The sequence below is a fragment of the Peromyscus eremicus genome, chromosome 10, assembly GCF_949786415.1.
Source record: "Peromyscus eremicus chromosome 10, PerEre_H2_v1, whole genome shotgun sequence".
NCBI lineage: Eukaryota > Metazoa > Chordata > Mammalia > Rodentia > Cricetidae > Peromyscus > Peromyscus eremicus.
In genome coordinates this window covers 9,282,925-9,303,684 of record NC_081426.1, presented here as the reverse complement: position 1 = coordinate 9,303,684, position 20,760 = coordinate 9,282,925, and the positions used below count along the sequence as shown (strand labels likewise).

General features: G+C 41.6%; 1 protein-coding gene across 13 annotated transcripts in view; it reads right to left on the bottom strand.

Annotated features, from left to right (window-relative positions):
• Ehbp1 (EH domain binding protein 1) overlaps positions 1–20,760 on the bottom strand; it is a 275,408-nt gene that overhangs the window by 223,914 nt on the left and 30,734 nt on the right. For 12 of the 13 annotated variants that reach the window (XM_059275363.1, XM_059275366.1, XM_059275368.1 and 9 more), the window contains exons 2-4: positions 20,602–20,659; positions 13,196–13,291; positions 1,380–1,433 (exon numbers count right to left, since the gene is read on the bottom strand). In XM_059275363.1, coding sequence (XP_059131346.1) covers positions 1,380–1,433; positions 13,196–13,291; positions 20,602–20,659 — 208 coding nt within the window. Of the gene's footprint in view, positions 1–1,379; positions 1,434–5,403; positions 5,524–13,195; positions 13,292–20,601; positions 20,660–20,760 lie in introns of those variants that run through there. The other variant, XM_059275362.1, reaches the window with a different exon arrangement.

The window sequence follows — 20,760 nt, the reverse complement described above, 5'->3', positions numbered from 1 at the left end:
TTACTGTGCACAGTGAATAAAAAGAGGCAAGCACACCTGTGAACAGGCATAGAGGGCAGGAGAAGTGCCAGGAGTCTCCCTCTGCCACTGTCAGCCTGGTTTTTTGTGGCAGGGTCTCTCCCTGAATCTGGATGTTGTGCTTTTCCATTTATCTTTTCAGCTTGGCTAGCAGCCAGCAACCCCAGCTTCCTCCTGCCTCTGACCGCCTGGTGCTGGAGCTGCAGATGCTATGCAGGCCTCACCCTTCTTGTCCATGGGTGATGGGATCTGAACTCAGGACCTCACAATGCACAGTAAGTGCTCTCAACCAGTAAGATGTCTTTCCAGCCCCTCACAGCCATCTTTTCACAAATAAGAACTAAACAAAATGCTGCTATAAAGACAGGTAAAGCCAACAAAATACAATCCTAACAAATTTACCTTTGTTATTTTCTATCATGGCATTCCTAGTGAGCACTGTTGCTGATGTCACCATCTTTACTGAAGGCTGGTACCCACCTCCTGTATTTGTTCATTTTTGTTTTTCTCAAGTTATCTTATCAAACATCTAAATTTCATTTTTGTTTCTACCCCTGATATTAGAAATCAGAACCCAAGGTCTTCCACGGGCTGAGAAGAGCTCTAGTTCTTGGCTATCCTCAGACCTTGCTCTTCTCACCAGAGTCTTAGCACGCAGCCCAGGCTGGCCGTGTGCTTGCTATGAAGCCAAGGCTGACTTCAAACCTGGTCCTTCTACCTCACCTCCCAGGTGCTGGGACTACAGAACTGCACCACCAGGCTCAGGTTCCATTAGACTGGTGCTCTGTTTGGGCACTGACCCTGGCCCTCCACACACCAGGTAATGCTCCACTTGGCCCCACATCCCCAGCCCTCCATTAAGTTTTGATCAGTAAAAGAGCTTTAAAAACAGACACTATTTTCTTTTACCCAAGGGAGGTCTGACCCCCTATGAGGAGTGGATTGAGGGGGGGGGGGGAAGGGGGGAGATTTAGAAGGGAGGAGGAGAAGGGGAGGAAGGGGGAACTTGCATGTGGTTGGCATGCAAAATAAAAAATAAAATAAAATGTAAAAAAAAAAAAAAGATAAGTAAATGACCTTGCCCTCAGGTCCCAAACAGAATACAGATCGTGTGTGTGTGTGTGTGTGTGTGTGTGTGTGTGTGTGTGTGTGTGTGTGTGCGTGTGTGTAGTTTGTCATTAAAGACTTTTACAGTTCTGTCATAAACATTTTATAATCAATTGTTATTGATAAGAACTTCTAAAACCTACAAATTCCCTAGGAAGTTTTCATAAAGTAACATTTCTCCCATCACCAAACTGCTCATGTACTTTAATACTATAGTGAGGTGAAAGAGCATTGAGTATGTGTCATTAACTTACATTCTCAATGACAAATGTCCACTCTTTGTCTTCAAATTCTTCTGCATGAGGATCCTGCAACAAAAGCAAATTATGAGAAGTACAAAACATTTATCTTTAGTCCAATTAATACAATCAGGAAAATACAAATAAGCTTGTTTGTAGTTTTACTAACTTCTTAAAAGGAAGGAGCACAATAACTTTTTAAAGAAAACTATCTGAGTAATTTCTCTAAAAAAAAAATCATTATTTTATATTGAGAAATTCTTTTCCTTTTGTTGACACCTCTCTCCCAGTACCACATCTATGACAAGACACAGACACATGATCACAGACAGACAACTCTGTGAGCCAACTAGTATTTCGTTGACATACTAAGTGTTCACAGAAAGTTCTTCTCTTACTTTTACAACTCTTGTATTTGAAACTAAATGCCTCCCTTAAGCCAGTGTTCTGATACAGAGATTATGTAAGCCCCTGGAATTTCCAAGTATTCCAAGGGATTTCAAAATCAGACAAAAGAGCCAATCAACATGAGCTGTTGACAGTCCTCTTCCCGCTTCTGTCAAGAGAAGACCTAAGGAATCCAAGGTTGAGGGATCCTGCTACCCAGGTACAATACTGTCTGTTCAGTTGACAAATACTGACTACTACCCTAGAGACTACAGAAGTAGGCTATGGGCTCATGCATATTTGTTCATGCATTTAGAGACAAAGACCATACTCAACTATGAATAAGCATATGATAAATGAAATAAAAGACCAAAATGGAGATCAGAAAACAACACATTTTATCTTGCAGGAAAGTTTCACAAGAGACAAAATACCCAGATTCAGCAGAACTATGTGATTTCTACAGATTAGAAGTAAAGGCAACAGAGTGTAAGACACAGAGAACAAGGCAGAGCATTCATCATCCTCTGCTTCCTGACTGCGGATGGATGTTCCTGCCGCAGGCCTTCCCCACCACCATGCACAACTTCTCCATCAAGTTGGGATGTCAGGGTAGATTATCACAGCAAAAGGGAAGTAACTAAGACATGGGGCAAGAAAAATAGCAATATTGTAACTTTTAAGTTCTAGATTCTTCATATAGGAATTGGCATTCTTTCAAATCCATTTCAAAGTCATCAAAAATTTTACAAAGAAAAAATAATTCAATAACTTTAAAAAGAGAAAGAAAATACATTTATATTCAATGTATTCAAATTCAAGTCTACGTATGAGGGGTAGGGTAGGTGTGGAGATAGCCACAGTAGGATGGTATTTCAGTAGAGCAGATTAAAATAGGCACACCCACATGGAGATGTACTCTGGTATCTCTGTACAGGGTCTCAGGCTCCACCTGCTCCTCACAGAAAAGCATCTTATTCATAACTAGCCCCACTTTATTATCATAATCTTCTGTAGCTATGGTGTAGTAGGTAGTTGTTCCAGCTCTGACCCGAAAGTAGTACCCCTAGTGAGGCTTCTGGTAACTGCCACGCCTACCTATGACCTGCCCCTGGGGCGAGGCCAAGATGGGAGCCCTTAAGACCCAAGATCTGGATGTGCTGGGTCTCTTGGTCCCTTGTGCTCCTGGATGCTGGATGGTAGACTGAGCAGAGTTCTCCAGAGAACACCACTGGACTACACCTCACCTCTTCTGGATCCTGTAACCAACCCCTTTACTGGCTGTAAGTTACCCCAAAATAAACCTCCTTTTTAACTATGTGGAGTTGCCTTAATAAATCCCCCATTATCTGGCGCTCATGTGGGGCAAACTCCAACACCTGGGTGGCCTCCTCCCTCAGCCTCTTCTGTGGCTGCTGTGGCATGCTTTCCACACGCTTTCCACACTTCGCAGTTTTCTTCCCTGCCTCTTTTAAAATTCCCACCCCTCCTGGGGACCAAGCGCTTACCCGTTCAGCTCACAACCACCCCATAACCACCCGGTACTGCTCCCTCCCTTCCCTTCCTTCCTCCTCCCCAGCTTGCCAGCATGTGCACCCGCCTGCCAAGTTCTGTACGGCCAAGGAGCACCTCTGCTGTAAGTCTGGTTCCATTCCCCACTCAAGGGAGCAGCTGAGTGTAGACCCAGCTCCCCTGGCAAGCTTAGCCCCGAGACCATTGAAAAGCCCCCCACCTCCCGGCGCCCCTGCCGCTGGCTCCCACCTGAGCCTAAGGCTTCCACCGTCTCACGGAAGCTGCTCAGAGGCTGCCTGGCTAAAGTAGATGCCCGCAGCTGGCTCCCCAAGGGTACCTGCTCTGAGGGTACCTGCTCCTGGGGCTGCAGAGGCGCTGAGAGGGTTTTGGAACCACAGCTGCCAGCCATCATCCTTGCTGCCTGGAGCTCTCTATGCACGGAGCTCAGGCCACTCAACCACACACACCCGCCTCTTGGCTGAGGAAAGGGGAAAGGCCAAATCAAACATGGTCCAAACACTTCCCAGCCACTGTATAGGAAATTCTTCTCCAGGACAATTAAACCAATGCCTAATATAAAGAACAATACTACACTAGATAATAGAACAGCTTTGATAGATTAATCCAAAATTCCAAAGAAAACAATAAAATGAATGTTTTGGCAGACTTCCATAAATGAACAAAGACCAAAGCTCAGAATTCAAATAATGGCATTGTTCTGGACGGCCTGGTAGACATAGGTACAGATGTGACTATAATTACACCAAAATCATGACATCCAAATTGGCCTCTTCAAGAGGTAGATGTCCAATTTCTAGGGGTTGGAACCCTATTTCAGATAAAACAGGGTCCGAGATGGGTTGAATGCATAGAGCCAGAAGGACAGCGAGGAAGGCTGAAGCCATATGTAGCAAATGTAGCAGTGAATCTTTGAGGCCGAGATCTGTTACAGAAGAATACCCAGATTAAAATTCCTATACTCCTAGAAATAATATCATAACATGCTATAAAAAAGAGTCACCAACTGTTCAAGCTGTATATAAACAGAATACAACTGCTGTTGAACTCTCATAAGTACCAACAGCCTTACCTTTAAAATGGCTAATAAACTAATAAACCTGTCTGGGTTGCACAATGGCCTTTGACTAAAGAGAAGTCTGTCTTCACCTTGGCACAAAACGGCCTACTGGGCAAAGAACTGCCCTTGCCTGACAGTAAAATGGTCTGACAGATTCTCTAGGCCTGTAGCCAACCTGAATGCACCAAAAATGCTAGGTGACTGTCCAGGCTGCCAGCTGTCTCTGCATACTCTTGCAAGATTCCCAAAAGTTGCTTGCATCCTTCTCCCATTTCTCAGGTATTATTATATTCCTTCTCAGGTCTTTGATGGGATTGAAGACTAACAGTTATAGTTACAATCTTCTTGTATCTTAGCTAGAACATATTAAGTATTAGATTTAGGTTCTTTAGGAAGGACACCTAGTGAGGCTTCTGTAACTGCCACGCCTACCTATGACCTGCCCCTGGGGCGAGGCCGAGATGGGAGCCCTTAAGACCCAAGATCTGGATGTGCTGGGTCTCTTGGTCCCTTGTGCTCCTGGATGCTGGATGGTAGACTGAGCAGAGTTCTCCAGAGAACACCACTGGACTGCACCTCATCTCTTCTGGATCCTGTAACCAACCCCTTTACTGGCTGTAAGTTACCCCAAAATAAACCTCCTTTTTAACTATGTGGAGTTGCCTTAATAAATGCCCCACAATACTATGGTCACAACTGAGTTTCCATCCTGGCTATCTCAAGGTAAGAGTGGCTTCAACGGTCTCTCAGTTCATTTACCTTTCACTCACAGATTAATTTTCAGGCCACACTCTGACCATGTTAGCATGACCTACATGTCCTTTAGTCCCTTATAACACATGCGATAAATCCCAGACTTCAACCAGTCCTAGTGGCACAGGTCTCCTCAGGAGACTGAGACAGGAGAATCACAATTTAAGACCTGCCTGGGTCACTGAATGAGAGTAACTCTGTGAGACCCTGTCTCAAAATAAAAAATACATATAAAAAGGGCTAGAGATACAGCTCAATGATAGAACACTTGCTCAACATGTACAAGACTCTACTGTCAATCCAGTATACCTTGAAAACAATTCCAAACTTCTTAGTTTGCATGTAATGGCATGGTGGTGTGCTCAGAACACGGTGGTGTGTGGTCAGCACAACTGCTTCCATGAGTAGATTCATACTGGTAAGATAAAACCCACCACAGAGTGTCCTTGGTGTTGGTGGCAAACAGAGAGAGGACAAGACTGGGTAGAAGAAAAATGAAAGTTGAAAATTCTACTTGCTATCTTTTTCCATTTGGGCCTACCCGCAAACTAGGTTATGAAATAAATGACTGTAAAGACTGGAAGAGCTTTTTCTAATTGATTTAGGACACAAACAGTACTACTCACAGGCTAAGTAATAGCACGACACAACACTGAGGACAGCCATCCTTCCAGCCTCCAGCCTGTTGGTTTTCATCTTTGCTGTTTTTGTTTTTAGAAATGCAGCACAGTTAGTACCAGCAACACAGAAATAGTTATTGAGCACTAACTGTGTCCCAGTTAATGTGCAACTTCTGAGGCAGGTCCTGTTTTTACCACCATTAACTGAGCAGAGGACTGAAGCAGTCCAGATGTTAAAGCTCTATTTGAGCTCCAGATCCACGACTTTATCCACTGCGGACTCAGTTTCATCACTGAGCTGCAGCCTTAAGAACACAGTACAAAGGAATTCAGGAATAAATGCCACATAAATTGACAAATATTTAACAGTGCCTTCACACACTGATATACTTCACTATTTAAAGCAAATAAGACATCTGTAAGACCCAGATGACATAGTAGATCTAAAACAGTTTTTAAGGAGTAATTTCATTGGGGCAAAGAAATAACCTAATAGGAAATTTCAGCACATGATGTGAAAGCAGCAACAACAACATTCATTTCTCAGGCACTTTAAAATGGATGTCTACAGAATTATTTTATTATGGACCAGACAAAACATTTGTAATTAATTAAGCCTTCTTTAGTTACCTCTAACTGTTGTCAACTTTCTTACTTCTGCACTAATAATATAAAGAGCCATTTCCCTTCTGAAAATCTGAAATGTTTTTAAATTTTTTACTAGCCATATTTATTTTCAATTTAGTTACATTTTCAAAAACAGGCATGTAATCTAAAGAAATCAACTTTTGGTTAAACACAGAGGTGAAACACACTGATAACTTTCTTAAAAAGTATTTCCCAGGGAGATGGCTCAGCAGCTAAGAGCACTGGTTGCTCTTCCAAGGGACCCAGGTTCAAATCCCAGCTGACAATAAGGTAGCTCAGAACCATCTGTAACTTACTGTCCAGAGGACCCAGCACCCTCCTCTGTCCTTCTTAGCACCAGCCTTGCACACAGTGCAGACATACATTCAGGCAAACACCATAGATATAGATAGATAGATAGATAGATAGATAGATAGATAGATAGATAGATAGATAGATGATAGATAGATAGATAGATAGATAGATAGATTTTTGTTTTTAATTAGGGGTTCTGGAGTGATTTCCCAACAGTTAAGAGAAGGACCTCAGCACCTACAAGGTACCTCAGACTATCTGGAATGCCAGTGCCAGGAGATTCATGCCATCCACAGGCAGCATACACATGGTACACAAGAGATGTAGACAAAATACCCATACACACAAAAATAAATAAATCTTTACAAAATAAATAACTCAAAAAGCACTTCTCTGTGAGTTTGCTTGTGTGAATGTCATGGAGCCAGAGAAGTCCTTTCCTATTTACAATTTCAAAATTAAATCAACAGTGAAAAAATTTTTTGCTTGAATATTTAAGTGCTGTTCAAAAACAAGATCCAAAATTTACCATGAAAGAATCAAGTTGCTCCATTTTGTTTGTTTTTCTATCTGAATTCTGGATGATGTGGAAGATAAAGGACACTGAAAATACTCATCTAAATATTGGAAAAGGTTACAAGGTTGCCCCAATAATATAATTGAGTAGACATGTTTGATACTGCAGACTAGGAAGGAGGAGGTTAGGGGCATCTTCCCTACATCTTAACACTGAAAGCCACGAAAGCTGAGTGAGGAGCACATCCCACATTGGACCGACAAGCCACACTTAACTCCTAATCTTGCAAACAACAAATTTTAACAGCTACTTTCAACTCAAACTCATACTGTCAGTTTCCCAAACAGATGGCTATGAACTGTTCCAACTCCATTCCCTGTTCTCTGCCATTAAAAATAAATACAAAACACTGTATGACTTTGTCTACTCATTTGTTTTACCAATATGAGCAGACTAAACCAAGAAATTTCTTTGATGAGATTACTTAAAAGTCTTCCTCAAGCATATCAGAGATCTTGCTGTTATAGTAAATATTCATAACCCTTTATTGCAGAGGTAGTACAGTATAGACCAGTGGTCCTCAACCTTCCTAATGCTGAGACCCTTTAATACAGTTCTTCATGATGTGGAAACCCCAACCATAAAATTATTTCGTTGCTACTTCATAACTGTAATTTTGCTACTATTATGAATCATAACATTACTGATGTGCAGGAATATCGGATATGCGACTCCCAAGGGGGGTCACGACCCACAGGTGAGAAGCACTCTGGTCTAGAGGAAAGAATAGGGTCAACTCAAGGTATTTGGACACATTATCATTGGAGACCACTAGGTTTCCTAGTGGCTGTACCCAGCAGAACTGCATAAGAGGTTGATTGGGCCATGAGCCTGGGTACCAGGTGACTGTAACTACCAAGAGAGAGATCTTTTGCTCCACCCCTTGGCATTGTTATAAACAGACCTTTGAAATAAAGTTCTGGGCTGGTGGATAAGGATCCAGGCCCATCCGAGTCTATCCTGTGTTTTCTGTTTCTAACTTAAGTCTCTTATTCCTTGTTCCTCAAGAGTATCTGAGGTAAATAAGTATGGGGGCAGGTCTCCCACAGATGGCGCCTGAACAAAGATGAAGAAAAGGTAAAAAAGAAAAAATAATAACCCTAGGGCTTGGCAAAGGATTGAAGGGGGTGTTGCAAGTGTAGGCATGCCGATAAGGAATTGAAAGATGAAGGCAATGGTATTTTATTCTTGGGTGTATAGGGTAGGCAGTGAAATGCCGAGAGGCTGCAGCGTTAGATTTCTCTCTACATAGGATCTCTCTCTGTCTCTCTGTCTCTCTCTCTCCTCTCTCTCCTATCTATAAAAAATAAGGAAGGTAGAATGTAGTAATATAGTGCAGGAAGGAATTTAGAGTTAGGTAGTCCTATAGAATGATAAGAAATAAGTATATTTGCTAAGGTAGTCCTATAGAGTTTTCTATAGAAGAAGTAAATCTTTAGGTGTTTGCTAAGTTAGATATATTTGCTAAGGTAGTATAAGAAGTAAATAAGAAATGTCCACGTTAGTTGTAAATAAAATAATAATAGATCTATAGAATGTAAGTAAGACTTAGGTAAGGTTTATAAAGTAGACCTATAAAATGTAAGTTTAAGTAAGGTTTCTAAAGTAGTCCTATTGAATGTAGGTTGAAATAGGTCATAGATTTAGTCAGAAAAATGTAGGTTTAGACCACATAGGCTTTAGGTCTAAGGATATGAAGAGTAGGTTTTCCCAACCTGGGAAAACAATATCCACAGCAGACTTGGCAGTTGTTGGCAGTTCCAGAAACCACCAATAATAGCAAAAGGCAGATCCAGAGACTGCTAGCTTCAGAAAGGAGCAACAGAATGGAGTGTCCACTGCTGAGACCCATGGGGCTGTCCTAGCTTCTCAAGCAGCAGACGCCGGGAGCCAGCGAAAGCAGAGCCCGCACTAGCGGCGAGGGTCCGCAGGCTTTCGGCCGTGAAGAAGCCACGGGGAGAAGTGGACACGCTAAGCCACGAGAAAGACAAACAGCGGTGGGCAGCAGCTGGGAAAGCCCAGCAGTGATGCCGCGCTGTGGGAAAGTGAACTGGAGCAGAGCAGCAGTGAACTGCAGAGACAGCAGAGTCCAGACTGCTTCCGGAGGCCGAGAGCAGAATGGTGTCAGTGCTGGACAAGCAGCTGAGACGTGCTGGAGAGCAGGAAGCTGTGGCTGTGAGAAGCGTACTCCAGGCTGAACAGCCAGCCTGAGGCTCTGTGGGAACGGCTGAGACCGACTGCAGCCCCAGCTCCCAGGAGCAGGATGTGACTGCAGTTGGAGTTGCCCTGAGGCTACATTCGTTGATGTAATAGGACAGTGTACAACAGGACAGCGTAAGGAGGATTCCACCGTAAGGAGGATTCCACCGTCACTGATAAGGTAATTGGGTTTTCCTCCCAAATCCAGGGAGTTTCAGCTCATGGCAGCTGAAGAAGCCTTGCACCCACATGGCTGTGAGGTGCAGCTCTCTAGCCTGGTCTGGGAGTGGCTGGTTATGGAAGGCTACAGACTGCAAAGCAGAGCAGCAGGTGAAAGCATTGTTATAAACAGACTTGGTCATGGGACTTCCCGTATTAGGAATGGTTTGCTTCAGTCATTACGACTCTGACAGCTGTACACAGACCTAAGGGCAGCTGACAAGCCAGCCCTGACTATGAACGCTCAGAGGGACTTTTAGGAATGGTACCAGAACTCTTTTTGAACTTTTGAACTTAAGAAATGAAATGGACAGTAATGATTTCATCACAATGGGACAGTGTGAATTTACTTATGCATACAAACTCTATCAACGGTGATGATGGAACCGTTTATGTAAAAATGGAACTGCTTATACAGAAATTTAGGTTTTCTAACTAGGCTCAAGATTTAATTTAAAATATAAAGAAAAGGGAGAGTTAATATTCCTCAGTATATTTAATTTAAAAATATTTTCGTGTTACTTGAGTGAAATAATGTTATGTTTTATATAGTTTATTAACAAATTGTTCTTGAATGCAGGTTTGTAGGTTGAGAGTAGGTTCATAGGAAGGCTGAGACTAGGAATTATAATTTTGCATAGTTCTGTTTATGTTAGAATTATTATGTTAAGTTTGATGCAGTTGCATCAAGAGTTTTTTCTTTTAAAATATAAATAGGGACCTGTTGGAGACCACTAGGTTTCCTAGTGGCTGTACCCAGCAGGACTGCATAAGAGGTTGATTGGGCCATGAGCCTGGGTACCAGGTGACTGTAACTACCAAGGGGGAGGTCTTTTGCTCCACCCCTTGGCATTGTTATAAACAGACCTTTGGAATAAAGTTCTGGGCCGGCGGATAAGGATCCAGGCCCCCCCGAGTCTATACCGTGTTTTCTCTGTTTCTAACTTAAGTCTCTTACCCCTTGTTCCTCAAGAGTATCTGGGGTAAATAAGTATGGGGGCTGGTCTCCCACAATTATGCTCCCCACTGGTCTTAGCTCCCTTATCAGTAAAATGGAAATGTTGATAGAACCTTGGAGCTATGTTGAGAATTAAATGAACTGATGTAGGCAGAGACTCCAGAAGTATTACTCTTAACTACCATGTTTATTTAGGTTATCATTCCAGCAGGAGAATTATGGGAAAGAAGGGCTTCTTAGCAGCCTCTGAGGACAGCCAGCAGAAGGGCAATAGGGCAATTCTGACTCTTCTGGGAGAAAAGATAAACAGAAAAGCAGCTACTGCTTCGTCTCTTATTTTTCCCTAAGCAAATTAAGGAGATGATGGTGTCACCACCAACAATGTATGTGTGTGGGACATATATGACAAGCACAACACACACACACACACACACACACATACACACACAGTCTTTCCTCCTTCAAGTTGTTTCTCTCAGATATCTGCACAGCTACAAGAGCAGTCTGACTAACAAGAGAAGAATCCATATGCTTGGTCACAAAATCAGAAGCAGTTTTACACTGGCTTCACATTCTGAGCTCTACTTTAATTTCACTTTTCTTACTTACTTGTCCTAAGGCATTTAGTGGATACCTCCTCCTTCCAACACTCTGTAAAAACAACTTCAACATGAATCATTCAGAGAAGTAATGGTGTGTGTGTAAGTGTATTCCTAAATATTGAACCTAGGGAGTCAAGCATCCTACATAAGTACTCTGTCCCTGAGCCATGTCCCCACACCCTTTTCCTTAGCCAGCCATTCCATCCTCACACACCCCTCTTTTACTATCCCACCTTCCCCATGCCCCCAGCCATTTCTGAGATGGGTCCCACTTAGCCCATGTCTTTGAACTCCTGGAAGCACTGGAATTATGGGCATGCTACACCATGCCAAGCCTCTTTACTCTATTTTGAGACAGGGTCTTTCTTAATTTACCCAGGCTGGCCTTGAACTCACTCTGTGGCTTGGGCAGGCCTTGAAATTGTGATCCTTCTCTGTCAAGTCCCTTGGGTACCTAGAACTATAGGCCTGTACTATCAGGTTTGGCAAGCATTTGTTTTCTGATTCCCACCACTTTCCAAAAGACTCATAATAGGCCATAATTTGTCCCTACTGTTTCTTGAGAGCAGGAAAATTGGTTAGTAAATTGGTGCTTAATTATCGTATGTATTGAATAGTTTATGACATTTAAAGAAATAAGACAAATTTCAAGAAAACTCAATGTTAATAAAATACATTAACTAGTGGGCTTGGTGGCACATGACTTTACTCTCAGCAGTGGCAGAGTTCAGCAGATTTTTGAGGATTTGAGGCCAGCAAAAATAAGTTCCAGGCCAGGTGGTGGTGGCGCACACCTTTAATCCCAGCACTCGGGAGGCAGAGCCAGGCGGATCTCTGTGAGTTCAAGGCCAGCCTGGGCTACCAAGTGAGTTCCAGGAAAAGGCGCAAAGCTACACAGAGAAACCCTGTCTCGAAAAACCAAAATAAATAAATAAATAAATAAGTTCCAGGCCAACCAGGGCTACCTAGTGAGACCCTGTCACAGTATATAAATCCATGTATACATACATATATATTTGCACAATATGTGTGTGTATATGTAGATTTACTAACTATTACACTTGATCTTGACCAAAAGGTCAAGAAGCAATTGACCAGCTATTAATTTTAAATATATCATGTTGTGGAATATTATTTTAAGATGTGTTACATTTGTTTATGCCATGGAACATTTGTTTAATAATGCAAAGATGTCTTACATTCTTTTTATGTTGCATTTGTTTAACTCCGTGAAGCTGTGTTACTGTGCCTGTCTAAAACACTTGATTGGTCTAATAAAGAGCTGAATGACAAATAGCAAGACAGGAGAGGGATAGACCAGGCAGAAAGAATAAACAGGAGAAAAAGAGACAAGAGGGAAGGGTGGAGAAAAGGAGATGGAAAGGAGGATGCCAGGGGCCTGCCACCTAGCTACCCAGTCAGCCATGGAGTAAGAAGGGAAAAAAGACATAAAGAATATAGAAAGGTTAAAAAGTCCAGAGGCTAAAGTTAGATGGGATAATTTACGTTAAGAAAAGCTGTCTAGAAACAAGCCAAGCTAAGGCTTAGCATTCATAAATAAGAATATGTCTCTGTGTATTTGTTTGGGAGCTGGGTAGGAGGCCCCCAAAGAGTAAAGAAAAAAAAAACCTACAATATCATGTTATATTAACATCAATATTTACTGTGTACTGATTTTAAAGCAAATTGTTACCAAAGAAAGCCAACAAAATGAGGAGCAGAATAAAGCTTTCACAAACCTCAGCTTTGCACAGGAAAGGCATTTTAAAGATTCCTGTGAGTAGGATACAGGAAAAAGTGGGCCCGTGGGCCTCTATAGGTCTTGAAATTCTGGGATGCATTTACCATGTACTAATTTCTTCCTTGGAAATGATGCAATTGGGTAAGCAGATGAAACACAAATGCATACAAGAATAGTGTTGTAATCTGTATACAGAAGCACATACAGATGCAACTTATAAACTTAGATTATACAAGAACTTACCTTAAAAAGTGTCACAGTGATTTCAATGTTCTCAGGAACAGGCCAAACAACAACACCACGGTATGGATTTTTTATTCCAGGTTGCCAGCTGTGAGCCTACCAGAATAAAAATTAAAGCTTCAATTGTGAAGTGTAGAAATGCATTGCTAACAACCTACAGAAGTATATTAACTGTATTTAGTTATCCATTAAGATCTAGAGTCTCCCTGAGGCAAAAATCGCTAGTCAAAACAAAAGCAAATATGAAAACAAAACAAAACTTTTCAGGCATTAAGCTTGGGCCAGAACAGCTCAAACAAATGAAAGCTGTAATCTATAAGCAAACCCTGATATACCCCACATGCACACCAGCAGACGTGCCACAAGCATGACAGAAAAATAAGGTATCTCATATTTATTATGGCTGCTACTTCTGATTATGGAAAACTTGAACAAGAGCAATATTTAAGATTATTTTTGTGACTGAGAAGTTTAAGGAAAATTTATTCCTTAAAAGGAAAATCTTGAGTCTCAAGAAATGGCTCAGTGGTTAAGAGCACAGGCTGTTTTTCCAGAGGACTGAGGTTCAACTCCCAAAACCCACACAGTGGCTCACAACCATTTGTAACTCCAGCTCCAGGGGACCCAGCATCCTCTTCAACACCCGCTTCTGACCTCCATGGGCATCAGGACTCAAGTGGTACATGACATACATGCAGACAGAACAGCCATATGCATAAAATTTGAAAAAAGGGAAATTTAAAGAAAATCTAGCAGGGTACAGCCAAGCATCAGTGGTCTCAGAAACTCAGGAGGCCAGGGGCTCCAGAGAAAAAAGAAAGATGGAGGTGGACCAAGAGGAGGAAAGGAGGAAGGGAGGGAGGGAGGGAGGGAGGGGAGGAAGGAGGCAAGGAGGGACTAACCATATACTTTGTATTTAAGTTCATTTCCCCTAAACTGCGATGATTCTTATTTAAGGCAAGTGAAAGAGAACAGTAGCTTTCCCAGACTGTATTTCTGATTTGGGAGGTGTGTTATGTATAAGCCTTGATTACCAAAATTCCCTTGGAAACTTCATCCCCCAAACTTTAAAGTTCATCACCAGTTCTCCCTTGTGCATTAACCGAAGTCTAGCTGAAGGGAGATGTCCTGGCAGGACAGGGCTAGTAAGTTTTCATCTTTACATGCTGCGAACTGTGGATGTGTTTGAAGAAGATAATAAAAGAAGATCTGGTTATGTTAAACTCACTACACGTGAATAAGAAACCTTCCTATAGGGTAGAAACTATTCATCCCACACACTCTCCAGGTCACTGAGCTGATATCATTTACCATGCACTGCTCTGGGCTACAGAGTTGTGAAAAATTACCTGCCTTAGTGGAGTTTATGGTATACGTAGTAAGAGATGCACAAATTATTCTGATTACCTAAGTAGTATGTTACGTGGAGCATGAATGTCATGGGAAGAAACAAAGCAGAGAATAAGGATTGGGGGTCAGAAGAACATGGTTACTTTTCAGAGCAGTCAGAGGTGGCTTCGTGGAAACATGACACTGGAGGGAAGGATGAAGAAATCAACACACCAATACACGAAGGAAGCTCTCTGAGGGCGGGGACAACAGCTGGCACTGAGGCACACCAGGTTTATAACAAGGGACATGACTGGAGCAGAGGGGCCAAGGAGGAGGAGATGATACCACAGACAGTGGTGGCCCAGCCAGGTAAGGTCCTAGCAGGCCTCTGAAGAGATACTTGGGCTGGAGAGATGGCTCAGACTGCTCTTCCAGAGGTCCTGAGTTCAATTCCCAGCAACCACATGGTGGCTCACAACCATCTGTAATGAGATTTGGCACCCTCTTCTGTGTACATAATAAATAAATAAATCTTAAAAAAAAAAAAAGAAAGAAAAAAGAAAGAAAGAAAAGATAGTCCTTGTCATTCTGCATGAGACATGAAGCCACTGGAAGGTTTAAAACAAAGGATGATCTAAGCTGCATTTAAGTCAACCCTTTTAGCCAATGTGTCCACAACAGGCTTCATAGCAGAGGAAGCAACTGAGAACAATTACGGGCCACTGCAATAACAAGGAAAGCTGAGGGCCACTTGACCAGCCACAGTAGGAACGTGGCACAGAGCAGCCACATTCTGGTACACTGTTTTCTTTCACAGATAGTCAACGAAATCTGATGTTTTGTGTATGAGAGAATGAAAGCAGCTAGAGCTGACGGTAAAGCTGTTTTGCCCTTGAGGAACTAGAAGAAAAAAACTGCTGTTAATGTATATGAGGCAAGACCAAGTTCAGGAGCTCAGTTTTATACACACCAAATCTCAGTTGTCTATTAGATATACAAGTACAGGTCTTCAAATAAGAAGCACAATCAAGTATCTGTTATAATTTGGGAATTATTAGCATACAGATAATACTTAAATCTTAAGAATGGATATGATCCTAGGAGAGTCAAAACAGATAAAGAATAAAAAAATGGGGTTGGGATGTATAGTCCAGTGACAGATAACTTTCCTGACATGCACCAGGCAGGCCCTAGGGGTCGGGATAGGACTGTCTGCACTGAGACCTGGGAATGAAACAAAATCAGCAAAGGTGTGTCAGCAGAGTAAAGAAAACCCAGGAGCATGAGTACCATAGCCATGTAGTAAAGAAAAGGGCCCAATGTTGTGGTAGGTGGAAACAGTGTAAGGCCTGGAAATGACCACCGGACTCAACAAAGGGCAGCCGCTACGTCATAACAAGCAGTTTCAACACAGCAGTTCAGAGGGAGAGCCAGACTGGAATGAGCTCAGAAAGAAAGGGAAGAAACTGGAGATACTTCATATGAGAACACACTCAACTACTTGGAGGGAAAGAAACAAGTCAGCCACAGTTGAGGAAATAACATCTGAAGAGAAGCTGTAAAGACAAAAACACACTTGTGCTGATGGGAAAAGTTAAAAGGGAAAATGTGATGATGACAACAGCAAGAGGAGAAAAGTCAAGAGGACTGGCCCTCGACAGCAAGGGGACAGCTGGGGTTTGGGTGCTGTTTGTTTTCCAGAGGCCACGGCTACTTTCCTGTAACAGCGCATGAGCACAGATGCACGTCAGGGAACACACTGGACAGACGAGAAAGAGAGGCGGGAGTCTCACCTCACAGCACAGGACCTGCACTTGTACTCCAGAACCGCTTTAAAACTGGCAGGGTGCCTGTGCACAGCTGCAATCCCAGGGCTGGGAGGCAGACAGGTAGGTCCCTGGGACTCACTGGGCAGCCAGTCTAATCTAAGCAGTGACCTCCACGCCCTACTTCGAATATATTCCTAACAATGATGCACAAAGACGTCCTCTGACCTCTTCTGCCTGCCTCTGCCTCCCAAGTGCAGGGATTAAAATCACCAAAGTCGTTATTAGCTTCTTGTATTAGGCTTTTCATTCTTTCCCTAGCTTTAGACTCTTGAATTACTACTTTGCGAGTTAATAAATTCCTAGAAAACATAAATACCCGATGTGTGCTAGGGTATAGACACATGTCACTATACCCAAGGTTTCTTTTTATGTTGTTTTTTTTTGGGGGGGTTGTTTGTTTTGTTTTGTTTTGTGCGTGTGTGCGTGTGTGTGTATATGTGTGTGCGTGCGTGTGTGTGTGTGTGTGTATGTGTGTGCGTGCGTGTGTGTGTGTGTGTGTGTGTGTGTGTGTGTGTGTATACATGAAGAGGTCAGAGGTAAAGTGCATATCATACAACGGTGTGGACCTGAGAGTTCTGCAAACCAGGACCTAAGCAAATGCCCAGTGGATGTATCCCCTGCCTGGAATCCTAGAACTTGAGAGGAGAGCAAGCCGGCTAGCTAGACTAGCCCAGTCCCCAGCTCTGGATTCGAGTGAGAGACCTTGCCTCAATATATAAGGCAAAGTACACTCTAGGAACACATCCTGTGTGAACTCTGGCTTCCACATGCATGTGTACACACATCCAACCACACACATACAAACATACACACACACAGCAAAAAGTTTCACTAAAATTTCCCATTTTCCACTTCATTAAACTCACATTTTACAAATTTTACAAGTGCATACATCTATCCATGCTGCATATGTCATCTAGTAAGAGTTTTACTGTTGCTAACATGACCTCATTAGGTAAAGCTCCACAGGTAGCCTTCCTCTTGACACACGGAAAGGCTCAATCACAAGCAAGACTTTGGAAGGTGTCAGTGACAGCAAAAATCTGATGAGGGCTTTAAAGCTCTGGCTTCCCTTTGGTAGGCTTACACCTCTCTGCAGACCTCCAATTCCAGCCAGAAAACGGAGCTTCGACAACAAACAATAATATGCCATATTCATCCGGTTTACCACAACTGCCTGGCTGCTACTGTCACATGCACTGAAAAATTATTTATGTGTACCTTTCCAAATCAATTACAGCTTGACAAAGTCTGTTATAAATGCCATGACTTGAGTAAGTAGGAAAGCTTCCTATTGTGTTAATTGCCCATATCAATTATTTTAATCAAAATGATTCTGCAATGAGCTCTTTAAATAGTTAGCTATAAAATATACATGGACCAACAGAAAATGAGCAATTAACTAGGAGTTAAACTTTAAATTAAAAAGGCAAATGTGGCTAATTATTTACTGCCTAATTTAACTGTCAGTATAATATCTGAGTGTCAGTTTTAAATTTCCTTATTTAGCTAGTATGTGTAATTTGTAAAACATTTCCATAAATGTACATGACATATGTAAATATATATGTTACAAGCTTAGCACTGTCAGTTCTCATAAACTGTTATACACCTCCAATACTCCAAGAAAAAGACAGGAATTCTAAAGGACAGTAACATCTGAGGGACAGGACCCCAGGACTGCCCTTGTCCACAGCTGCTCAAGTCTTTACATAAATGGTGCACTGTTTGTCCGTGACCCGTGCATTCGCCCCCATGTAGACATTTACAGATACCCACTACAATGTGGGGGCAGTGTAACTAACTACTTGTCGTTCCATATTGTTTAGGAAATAATGAGGGGAACTTTTTTTTCTTTGAGACAGGTTTCACAAAGACCAGACTGGCCTTGAAAACCTGACCCTCCAGTCTCCACCTCCCAAGTACTGAGATTATGGATAGTCCACCACACCTGGCTCACTCACAATTTCCCCAAAATATTTTCAACCCATAGTTGGATGAATCCACATATATGAAACTCCTAAATACAAAGAGCTAACTGTATAAAGGAGGGTCTTGAAGAACATTAAACTTAAGAAATAAATAGAAGAAAAAGTAATTTCTTCTCGAATATACTGGATTTAATCTGTAGCCTCATTTGTATTTCATTACCTAGGTTCAAACAATATGTTATCATATGAGAAAGAATCTCCCCTTCATAAAAACTACTTCATTTCAAATAAGCCATTAGATAACAAAGTATATTCAATATCAAAAACAAGTATTTTCTGACTGACCTACAATCTAATTTATTATATTTCATAATTCTTTTTAGAATATAATTGCTAGCTAATTGTCAAAAAGAAATACATTGCTTTCAGTGTCCACTCTAAAGACTACAGGTATAGTCACAAACCTCTAATACACTTAGGGAACAACTTTACTGTGGTCAACTCCACAAAAGTTGAAGACACAATGAGAAGTACTGTGTCCATTTTTAGAACTCCTTCTCATGTATAAATAGATAATATGCCCTGAAGAAAATGCTGTTCATGGTGTGAATCAGCTTAAATTTCTATATTGCTGGTAGGAGTGTTTGGTAATTTCTGTGCACATGTTATGCATGTGTATGGATGTGTTGTGCATGCACATGTTCTAGTGTGTGTGTGTTGTGAAGCACTGTGCACAGATGTGTGCACACGTGTGCATGGAGACCAGAGCCTGAGGTCAGCTGTCTTCATCTATCACTCCAGCTCTTGGCAAGCTCTTAAGTTAAAAGGTACCCATCCTAGCACCCAGAGCTGCATTCCCGTGGCTGAGAGAAATAGAAAATACTTGAACAATAATGATTCCAGCAGTTAACACCAACAAGGGTGAAAAAGTGCATAATCAGGGGCTGAATAATTAATAACTTGTAGTATATTCACAGAATGGAATAATACTATGCGGCAATGAAACTATAAACTGCATAAGAAAACAAGAACTGAACACATCTCAAAAACATGATGCTGAGCAAAGGAAACCACACATAAAACAGTATCATATTATGTAAAAACTATATATAGTACTACTAAAGCTATACAGTGCTACATAAAAATACTATTATAGCATTTTATACGAAATTCAAAAATAGGTCAACTTAGTCTTTTCTGACAGAAAATGAAAAAATGCTAGTCTCTGAGGGTTGAGAACTGCCTGGAAAAGAAACAAAAAAATTCATGCTGATAGAAATCTACATTTTGATAGGAGTATTATTTATACCGTATGTATATATAAGTCATATTTATAATACATGCATATTATAAATTATAAACATATGTTTATAAATTATTATATATATCACTGTAGTGGTTTGAATAAGAATGGCTCATATATTTGATGCTTAATCATCAGAGAACAGCAAAACTTGAAAAGGATTAGGAGGTGTGGAAGAAGTGTGTCACTGGGAGTGGGTTTTGAGGTTTCAAAATCCCAGAGTCTGGCCCAGTGTTTCTCTTCCTGCTGCCTGTGGATCATTTGTAGAACTATTAGCTACTTCTTCAGTAATGTCTGCCAATATGGCACCCTGCTCCCCACCATGATGATAATGGACTAAACCTCTGAAACTGTAAGCAAGCTCCAATTAAATGCTTTCTTTTATAAGAGTTGCCATGGTCATGGTGTCTCTTCAAGCAATAGAACAGTGACTAATACACTCACTGAATTGAATAACTAAGGTTTGGTTAATTATGGATGCATAAGTTTTAGCTTAATAAAATTAAAACCGCAGGCCAGATGTGGTGGCACACCCTTGTAATCCCAGCATTCAGGCGGCACAAAAGGGAAGATCACAGAATCTAAGCCAGCCTAAGACACAAAGTGAGACACTGTATCAAAAACAAAATCACCTTGGAAGGCGCCTTTAATAATTTTTAAAATTTCAATTACCATCTAACAAACTTTTCTTAATAGAGGTCTATCTATATGGAAAAACTAACATCCAATAAATATGCTACAGTTGTATGCTCATAAAAATGTATGTATCTACAGAACAGAAAGTTTAAAACAGTTATAGAACTGCTGCTGGACATTTTAAAATTCTGTTCTAGTCTCTACACACAAGACTATCAGTACAAGGAGAAAAAGTCCACTCCTCCTCTCCTGCAATGGACCCAGCAATGGACTCTGGCAACTCTCCACTTCTTACTGCTGCGTCCCTCCTCAGCATCTGAACAAACTAACCCTCCGCATAAGTCTGTAAGTGGTAACTGTTCAGCATGGACTCACCTTGGAAGACTTCCTTCGGCTTCTTCTTGTCCAGACTACCACCAGTTTATCTGGTTGCCTGTTAAATTTAAAAAAAAGTTAAAGTTTAGTTTTAGTACCTTCAAAGGGACAAAAGTGGGCAGGGGTGGCTCCACAGGTGACATGCTTTCTACGAGCCCT